The sequence below is a fragment of the Drosophila teissieri genome, chromosome 3R (assembly GCF_016746235.2).
Source record: "Drosophila teissieri strain GT53w chromosome 3R, Prin_Dtei_1.1, whole genome shotgun sequence".
Taxonomy (NCBI): domain Eukaryota; kingdom Metazoa; phylum Arthropoda; class Insecta; order Diptera; family Drosophilidae; genus Drosophila; species Drosophila teissieri.
The window spans coordinates 8246857-8256760 of record NC_053032.1 but is presented as its reverse complement, the minus strand read 5'-3'; the positions used below and the strand labels follow the sequence as shown (position 1 = coordinate 8256760).

At 40.0% G+C, this 9904-nt stretch overlaps 4 protein-coding genes across 5 annotated transcripts; 1 reads left to right on the top strand and 3 right to left on the bottom strand.

Moving 5' to 3' along the window:
* Nucleotides 1-1599: 1599 nt before the first annotated feature.
* On the top strand, nt 1600-2292 carry LOC122621877. Its single transcript, XM_043799885.1, has one exon. The coding sequence runs from the start codon at nt 1600-1602 to the stop codon at nt 2290-2292; it is 693 nt and encodes a 230-aa protein (XP_043655820.1).
* Nucleotides 2293-2522: 230 nt separating this feature from the next.
* LOC122622393 (protein takeout) lies at nt 2523-3480 on the bottom strand. The gene is given in 4 exon segments (XM_043800805.1): nt 2523-2811; nt 2869-3224; nt 3226-3353; nt 3411-3480. Coding segments are annotated over 4 exon segments (777 nt in total). The 3' UTR covers nt 2523-2588.
* Nucleotides 3481-3654: 174 nt separating this feature from the next.
* LOC122620675 lies at nt 3655-4653 on the bottom strand. 2 transcript variants are annotated; one of them, XM_043798262.1, is made up of 3 exons: nt 4529-4653; nt 3969-4452; nt 3655-3914 (listed from the first exon to the last, which is right to left on the bottom strand). In XM_043798262.1, exons 1-3 carry the CDS (start codon nt 4593-4595, stop codon nt 3689-3691), a joined length of 777 nt encoding a protein of 258 aa, XP_043654197.1. In that variant the 5' UTR covers nt 4596-4653; the 3' UTR covers nt 3655-3688. The 2 variants fall into 2 exon arrangements, with proteins under 2 accessions (XP_043654197.1, XP_043654198.1); XM_043798263.1 differs by having other exon boundaries at nt 4525-4651.
* A 2023-nt stretch (nt 4654-6676) lies between these two features.
* Nucleotides 6677-8018, bottom strand: LOC122621195 (protein takeout). Its single transcript, XM_043798980.1, has 3 exons — nt 7859-8018; nt 7313-7799; nt 6677-7234 (listed from the first exon to the last, which is right to left on the bottom strand). Exons 1-3 carry the CDS (start codon nt 7923-7925, stop codon nt 7015-7017), a joined length of 774 nt encoding a protein of 257 aa, XP_043654915.1. The 5' UTR covers nt 7926-8018; the 3' UTR covers nt 6677-7014.
* Between the last annotated feature and the right edge of the window lie 1886 nt (nt 8019-9904).

The window sequence follows — 9904 nt, the reverse complement described above, 5'->3', positions numbered from 1 at the left end:
CAGTATAACTTTTTTTTAGCAGTATTGACAAATTTGGAAAACAACTACAACTTAACTTTATGCGCCTACAAAGCGCACACAAATTGGAAGCCAAAATAAAAATCTTCAAAATATGTGAAAACAGTACAATTTTGAAATCAGCCTTAATCGATAGCGCCGATCCTTATAGCAGCAAGATATCGAGAATTTTCGAAATTATTTTCAGTTTGACGCTGAACAACCATCGCATCGACAGCCTGAACGGTGCCGTGGTGAGCCTGCAGCGCCTTGATCAGGCTGGCCAACAGCTGGTTAATGGCACCCAACTGGCACACGTGCAGAGCGCCGACATCGGACGCTTCCAGTCTACCAACTTCGAGCTGCTCATCAGTCAAGAACGCTACGTGAAGTTAAATACCAGCACCAGCAATATGTAAACATCCTTAGGCTGCGGACTCAGTGCAAGGACATGACGGAGAAGGTGCGCGCCATCAAAGAGCGGGATTGGGAGTTGGCCAAGACGCACAAGGCTTTGGAGGAGCAGCGGCAGGCGTGCAAGAAGTCCGACGACCTGACTTCCGTGCTGGAGATGCAGCTGCAAGAGCGCAAGGAGCAGATCGAGAACCTCCAGATGGATCAAAAGAAGATGAAGGACTTGCAACAGACGATAATATTTCTGCTGGAGAACAACAAGCTGAAACGGAAGGCCCGAGACTCAACTGCAACGCATTTTTAATAAAGCTAGACTAGCATCTAATGAAATCCACAGCCGGCCTCAAAAGGTTTTTTTTTCATATTTATATTCATTTATTGCGTCTTGCACTGTTTAATGTTAATGTAATTGCAAGGATGTTAAAATATCTTTAACTATAGTTTTATAATTCACCTTTTTGGTGTACCAATCTTTTGAAAGTTTGCAACCGTTTAATTTTTACGCAAGTTATGTCGATGTACCCACTCTACGCTTGCATTTGACCTTTAATAAATGCAAAATTGGATGTCAGAATGGATAGGTAAACGATGTACACTTTACTCCTTCATTTTACCTCCAATAAATGAAAAATTAGATGTCAGAATACAATTTGAATCTGCAACATGCACCTCACAAAACACGCAAAACACTAAAAATGTCAATCAAGCACCTGTCCGCAAATGGTTAAGATAAATGATTTCCAAACACGACAAGAACTGTTGCTTCAGTACGGCAACAGTTGGCCAGGGGAAAGCCTCAGGTAACACCATCCAGATAAATCATTCGTAGTTCCCATAATTTGTAACCCCTTGTTATGGAAACTCGAAGCGCAAGCGCGATTAACAGGTGGTTGTAAGCAAAAAAAGTCACCTGTTGCCACGATAGCAACAAGGTGCATAAATATGCCTAGAAAGCAACAGATAATTGCATGACTTCCGGGTGTAAAAGTTTTTTCACTTTTCCCATTTCATATGAGATTGAACAAGGCCTAGGTCGCGGAATGTGCTTTGGGTGTTGGGTGATGGTTCGCTGAACTCCAGACCCCAAAAACCGCACCACGTTTATGCAAGCAGCCAGCCAAGCCTGAAAATCAATAAGCTTATAAACGGAAGCCGGAGTCGGTGGCTCCAACCAGTTGATTGGCGACCATGTGGCACTTGGCATTGGGACTGGGTCTAATCCAGCAGCTCAGTCTAGCCATCGTGGTGGAGCGCAACATGTTCGCCTACTACAAGGTGCCAGCTGCTCAGTTACTGTTTGCCCATGACTCTGATCCGGACATCGACTCCCACTCCCAGGAAGTTAGCACTCTGGATGGAGGCCAGCTCAGTGATTTGTACTATGTACTGCAGTGTCCACCAAAGCTCCATGAAGGCATTCCAAAGGCGCGGGACATGCAAACCTGCAGCGTTGTGGACCAGTACAGAGGCATGTGGAAAAAAAATCCGAAGAAGCCAAAGCCCAAGAAGCACTTTCACATGGTCCCATTCCGGATAGTACTGCGTCCATTAGGACCGCCAGCCAGGAGACGCGGTCTAAAGCGTCGTAAACGCCAGGACAAAGTTCGCAAAGCGCCGGATAATAGAAGTCCGGTTGATCGGGCTGCTTCCAAAGTGAAGATGGAGGAGGTGACTAGTCCCCTTCAATTCCTGGGACGCACCCACAAACAGCAGAAGCTTCTGAAGATGTCTGCTGACCATCGAAAGTCCAAGCGAGGCACCAGTTCCAAAGCTTTTCAACATATGTACCATCGCGATGAGTCCTACAACGATCATATATTCTACGACGAGCTTCAGGAAGACGGAGAGCTCCACAAGCTCGGCAAAGAAAAATCGAATTAAATGAATTTATTGCATTATTGGGGTAGATATCAGAGCAGGCGGAAATATTTGACTGAATAAACTTTGAGGGAGGCAAAGCAAAGCTTCACGTATATTGGGGATTGGGGATTCATGGTTCTACAAACCTTAAACATAAAAACATATCATTTATATTGCACCGTAAAGAAAAACATCAATAGGTAGATTGCTAGTATCGAGATGTATTAAACGATCAAATTATATATATGCAGCATAGTTACAGGTTGTCTTTTCTGAACCCCCGCTTTTATGGAATCATACCTACGTAGGCGCTGGTACTAGGACCTCGACCGAATGTCTACGTAAGGAAGAAACATATCATCGTAGGCTACGTTCTCGAACACTCTGTTTAGCAGGACAGTGAAGGCTTTGGTGAAGGCTTTGACTAGGCCGGGCTGCAACTCATTCCAGAACTCCACCCAGTTATCGTTGAACACCTTGTTCATGAAAAGAGTTACGTCCGTGTTTTCCTTGTACAGCCCATCCAACCAAATTATCCATCTAGAAGTTGGAGTAGAAGGTAAATCAGGGAACTCTGGCCATTTGCCATCCAATTACCGATCCAAGTCGAGGCTGGGCACCAGACTGTAAACCTTTAGGTAGCGCTTGTCGTTTCTGTACTCCACCAACGTCTTGATGGTCAAGGTAATCCGGAAGTTTTGAAAGTCGGATGACAACTTCCCAGTGGTGTTGTAGGTGAATAATAAAATCCTGCCACTCATGTCGTAGGTGGCCTCATGCAGGAGGCGTGGCAAACGGACCTTCAGCACAATTTGCTTTTGATTGGGCTCGTACAGGAAGCCCTCGACGTGGGTGATTGTGGCATTATTGAATCCTTTGTTCACGTTGTTACGTATTTGAAAGTCTATCCAGATGGGACCGCGACTGGGGGATTCCAAAATGATAGAATCTGACAAAGTTATAGGCGTCCAGCGGCGGGAGTCCTATCTCTGGGATGCCCTTGGGGTAGTGACTAATCAATGCATTGATACTTCTGACCAGGCAGCTTGAATCTCCGAAGTGGCACTTCTCAACATCTTCGGCTGGAAATGTTTACCTCGGTTAAAATCAGATAAACTTGGCTCTGGAAACCCACGCACGTAAGCTTGCTCCCGAGTTTATAGCTGGGATGCAACAACACAAGAAAGCCACCGAAATCAACTTGTCCATTGCAATAGCGTAATTCAACTGACTATGAAACAATAAATGCCTCGGTCACGAAATAGTAAGCTGAACTCGAATGCTTAGAACCTGATCTAAGGGGAGCTTTTCAACTATCAACAATAAAGAATGTAATGCTAATTCATAGCTGCAACCGGTTTCAAGAAATATTCATCTTTGTCCTTTCAAGTCTCTAATAAAACAGCTTTAATAACCTTCAATCGTTTACTTCGAACTCTTGGGAAATGGGTAAGAACATGTCATCGTATGAGACCTTTTTGAAAATATCCTCGAAAACTGAGAGAAACACACCCGCAAATATTTTCAGGTTTTTGGGCTCCAGCTCGTTCCAAAACTCAACCCAGTGCAGATTGAACACCTGATTAATGGCTATCGTCAAATCCGTGTTTGATTCGAAAAAGTTGTCTAGCCAGAACACCCATCTGTAAGGCAATGCTTGGTCAGTTTATATCGGACTACATTGGAGCTCAACTCACCGGTCCATGGTCACGAAGGGGGTTAGATCGTATATCTTCAAGTAGCGCTTGTTATTCCGATACTCCATTATGACCTTCAGCTTAAGAACAAAGCGAAAGTTCTGAAAGTCCGAAAGGGATTCCCCAGTGGAGTTCATCTGTACAAGCCACACTCTTCCTGTGCTAAAGTAGTCGCCCTTGTGGATGAGACTGGGTATCCGTCCGTGTATTTCAATCAAGCTGGATGTGGGATTCTCATCGAACCCACTCACCTTTGTGATCGTCGTGTTCTCGAAGCCGTAGTTCACTTGATTGAACAGATCGAACCTTAGCCAGAAGGCGCCTACCATTTCATCATTCCAAAATTTCGAGTTCCTAATGTCCACCACATCAATGGGCTTTAATCCGATCGCCGGAATGCCTTTGGGAAAATACTTTATTACGGCATTCATAGAATTAACAATGCACTTAGAATCTCCAAAGTGACACCTTTTTATTTCCTTTGCTGGGGTACCGAGTAATAACAAAATATCTATTATTCCTAAAAGCACAGTAACGCAATGCCCTTTTTTGTTACCTACGCAGCATTTGGCCCTGCAACGATCCGATGATCTGAAGGAGCACCAGAACGATCACTGTATCTCTCATTGTTATATATTTGCGCCACTAGTATTCCATGTTGACTTCTATTGCCTTCAGCCGACGACTTCGATTTGAAACCATAGGTGGAGCAACAACTAGAACTTAGTTGTGCTCTTAGTGCAACCGGTTTTGTTGAAAGCTAAACTTGTCCTATTTGCATTTTCAACTTGCATTTTCAAATATTCAATGAAAATCAATTTTATTTGTAATGATGATGATTTGTACAATTGCAATCCAGTTGCACATAGTAACCTTACAATCATCTTAAATATACCAATTGGGTCTCCTGAACAGCAAAATGTTCTAGGACGATCTTGGTTAGTAATCTAATTCAAACCTTTCGACAATCTGAAAGCTCTTTATTTATTTCTGTCTGCAGAATCCGTAAGAGGTATTGAAAGGTATCTGTTCGTGTACTCGAAACACCCTAACTATTTATTCTATTAAAGTATCAGTTCGTTATTTTATCCGTAATGCGTCAGCCACACAAACAGGCTCATATTCTGAATTATTCCTTCCAAAGTCGTGATGTTTCTGCGAGTAATTGAGACAGACAAAAGTGGTATATGCACAACTAAATTCGCTAAAATGGTGCGATTATTAGGTTTCCAAATTCAATTGACTATTATTAAAAAAATAATATGGGTATACCAAGCCTTCAAATATTCCCAGAAACTATTAAACCAACTATTTCATATACACTTGCAGTTAATATATACATATTTTGTTTAGGGTTTTTTCTTAGCCAATAATTAATATTCCGACTGATCCTATGACATGATAAATATAAATAAATATTTTATAAATATAAAATATAAATATTTGTAGAAAGTAAAACCGATATTAACTAATTTGGAAATACTGTTATAAACCGAATTGAAAAACCCTATTAATTATTATCTTCTCAAGACTTTCGATTATTATAAATATTATATAGTGGTATCATCAACCCATTCCAACGCACTTTCCCCTCACTTTTGGGAGACTACTTTGCATAGTAATATACGGACAGATGGATATAGTTTTATCGACTCGGCCCTTGAAACTGATCCAAAATATGTATTTACACTTTATATGGTCAAAAATATCTTCTTCACTCCGTTGAAAATTCTAGCTTCAATCAGTATACCCCGAATTACATAAAAACGACGGTTATGCGGTATTTTTTATTATTTTCCATATCATATACATATCGTACGGTACCAGATGAAAAAAAAAGAACTATAGTCGAGTTGATATTATACCGTATCAGATGTAAATGCGCAGAAACAAACTCACAGTTTTCGTTTGGCGTAAAGGGTGCAAAAATTTTGCAAATGATAGAATTGCAAGACTAAAAAAAATGAAAAATATCAAAAATTTTCAAAAGTGGGCGGCACTTTGCGTTTGGGTAGTGGCTGCAAATATTTTTGCAAACATAGAAATAAGAAAACAAAAATGAAAAAATATCGAAACATTTTCAAAAGTGTGGCGTGGCAGTTTTAGCGATTTGGGGTTAGAGTGGCGTGCAACATGAGTCGACAACTTGCTGCTTCTATGCTCTGAGTCTGCATGCAGAATTCAACTTGTAGCTTGTAGTCTGAATCTCGACGTTCATACGGAGAACAGACGGACAGACGACGACAGACGACGACAGACGACGGACAACGACATGGCAGATCGACTCGCTATTGATCCTGATCAAGAATATATACTTATATGTCGGAACGCTTCTTCTGCTGTTAATATTTTCACGAATCTAGTATACCCTTTTACTCTACGAGTAACGGGTATAATAAACTGTTGCAGTTTAGGAAAATTAAAACTGCGTTCCATTGATCTGCAGAAGCAACAAAGTGATTATTGTGTTGATATTTTTATTATGCCTTCAGAAGTCAATTCTTTTCTTATTCATTTTTTTTATTCATTTAATTTGCAATTCAAAGATCAGACATTTTTAAATCTTCAATGAAAATAAAATTTATATTGCAATGAATGATTACGAAATAAAGGTATTAAATTACAATGTAATATATAATAATACAATATTTTAATATAAATTTAAAACCAAATGTATTTTATTTAATACGTTTTTAAGTTGTATTCCCACTGCTTTAATAAAATCTAATATCATGTATTGCACTGTTTCTTAGCTTGTATTGCCATTAGTAGTCAATTGGATAATAAACATTCAATTTATAACAAGTATGACTCTTATATTTCAATTGCAATTTTAAAAGGCCAACAAAGAAAATGCGCATAAATCGAGAACCAGTTTTCATATTATATACATTTTTCCCCTCAAACTAATTTCATACAGGGTATAATACCAGTATAATAAGGTAAGCTTAGCACAACATTTACAAATATGTTCGGGCAAATTCGTTAACCTACTTTATATTAACTAGAAATTATGTTACGTTTAAGAATACAGTTAGTTCTACACTTAAGATAACTTTGAGTCTTCGTTGGATAGGAACAGATCATCGTAGGGCACGTTTTCGAATAAATTCTCAAATAGACTTAAAAAGACGGTTTCAAACAGACGCAGAATACCAGGCTCCAGTTCGTTCCAGAACTCCACCCAATTCCGATTGAACAGATTGTTAATGGCTATGGTGAGGTCTTCATTGTCGGGAAAGAAGTTGTCTAGCCACATAATCCAGCTGTTGAAAGGAAAAAAAATGGGAAACACAATATGAATCATAATTGGTATATATAATAGTAATGGCACATTAACTCACCGGTCTAGCCTTATATTAGGAACTAGCTCGTAGATCTTCATATATCTCTTGTTGTTTCTGTACTCGACACGCACTTTAAGCGAAAGAACGAATCGGAAATTGAGAAAATCCGACTCCGATGTTCCCTGGGAGTGTATATCGATGAACCAGAGCATCCTACCCTTGGCTACATAGTCGCCCTTGTAAACCAGCCGGGGAATCTTTCCGTGAATTTCAATTTTGGTCGCGGTGGGATCCTTGTCGAATCCTCTGATCTCCGTGATGGTGGTGTTCTCAAAGCCGTAGTTTATCTGGTTGATCAGGTTGAAGTAGTACCAGGCACCGCCCACCTGGGAATCGTTGACCAGCAACCAGTTCCGCACGGGCAGCACATTGAAGGGCTTCAGATTGACCTCGGGAATGCCCTTTGGGAAATCTCTCAACAGTGCATTCGCCGACTCCACCAGGCACTTTCCGTCACCGAAGTGGCATTTTCTCACCTTGGCAGCTGTGGAACAAGGTATTTTTTAGCCGGTTCTATTAGGGATATTTCACTAAAGCACCCACGCAACTTGTGGCACTGCAGTCCAACGAATAGCTGAGTCGTAATAACCACGTAGGCCAGGAAATTCATCTGACAGCGGATTCAATGCCAGTCCTCCACAGGTAGAGCTTGAGCTCGCAGTAGACCGATGCACTTGCACAGCCGATGGCAACTGCTTGGTGATCAAAACCGATTTGTTGTAATGGCGGAACATTCATAAGGAAATCTAAGCAGCACCCATTATCATAACGTGTTACCCAACAGCCTATGTATGTGCTATACACTTACTGAAAAAATCACTTATTTGTAAAGTGTTCAGATTACAGCACAATCTATTATATATTAAAGTAGAAGGAAAACAATTCTCAGAGCTGGAATAAAATAACTGACTGCTTTAATTAGCACTGCCGTGCTAATTCTCCCCTTAAAATGATATCAAAGCTGAAAAGCTTCCGATTTCTAAGCTTTCACCACAACTGGTCAAGATTTCCAATCCATTAACACAGATCTGCGCATTTGCAACACAGAACGTAGTTGAAATGATAGAAACTCAAAGAAACATATCTATATACGGTACTACCAAAGACATTAGAATAATAATAATGTTATTATAATGTCTTTGGTACTACGATTATTTGATCAGTTTTTTATTTACAAAAAGACGAAGGATTTTCGACAAATCCGGCTCGAGACCACACAATACTTGTTCCAATTCATGTTAATTGATTCGATCACAATCAGGGAGAGATCAGTGTTTTCCTATTTTTTCCTATTCTATAAAAATTCTTTGTTTTTAATTTAGCAATTTCAAAACGCCTGGGATAACATTTCATTGGGCAGGAAATCAACTAGTGCTCGATATGCCAAGCTCAAATGATCATTTGTATAATCATAATCATATTCAATACGTATAAAGTATATTTATTTTTAATCAGGATCAAGAGCCGAGTTGATGTGGCCATGTCCGTCCGTTTGTCCCTCTGTCTTTCCGTCTGTCCGTCTGTATGTCCGTCCGTATGAACGTCGAGATCTCGAAAATTATATAAGCTAGAAAGATAAGCATGCAGATTCTAGAAACATAGACGAAGCGCAAGTTGCCACCCCCACTCAATCGGAAAAGAATTAATCAGTGAAATTAGAATCACCTAATTCAGAAATAAATGAATATAAAGCGAAAATGTTGTGAATGTTTCTATTATGAATCGATTCACTTTTTCTATCAGTTCCGGTTTAATAGCCAGCCAAAAATCCGTTCAGTACCGGTCATCCATACGTCAGCGATCACAGTATGGTCTGTGTTTTCCACAAAGAGGTGTTTAAGCTCCTGAATCCAACTGAAAACAAGAGAGAACGCTATAGTCGAGTTGATATCTGATACCGTACTCAGTAGTGAAGTGGAAGGAGTTCAGCATGAAGTTTTGGCGGTTGTGGGGTAGAGTGGCGTGGCAAAAGTGTTCGCAATCGTTAGAAATTATAAAATAAAAAATGAAAAAATATAAAAATTTTCAAAAGTGTGGCGTAGCAGTGGGGTTTGTGGCGTTAGATGGCGTGAAAAGTTGTTCGCAATCGTAGAATTTATAAATAAAAAAAAAAAATATCAGCAATTTTTCAAAGTGTGGCGTGGCAGTTTGCGCGGTTGTGGCGTTAGAGGGGCGTGGCATGAATCGACAACTGCGCTGCGTCTATGTTAGGATCAGTATGCTTAATCATCTACTTTGTATCTGAATTCAGTTCATAGGAGGACAGACGGACAAGACGGACAGACGGACATGCAGATCATGTATTGATCTGATCAAATATATATTTATATTCGACTTTTCTGTTAATATTTCAATTAGTATTTTACTTACGATAAGGTATATATGTATGACAATTCTATAAGCAAATCAAATAGCACCGATCCAAGTGCAAATTAAGACTTTTTTGAATGTCTTGGCATATGTTTTGTCGTTGAACCAGTAGAACCAGTAGTATTTACTTTTATTGTAAGAAGTTTTGGTATGATATAAAGCCTCAGCAATGACCAAGCCGAGTACCATGAATCTCCACTAACAAGGGCCAAGGACCTC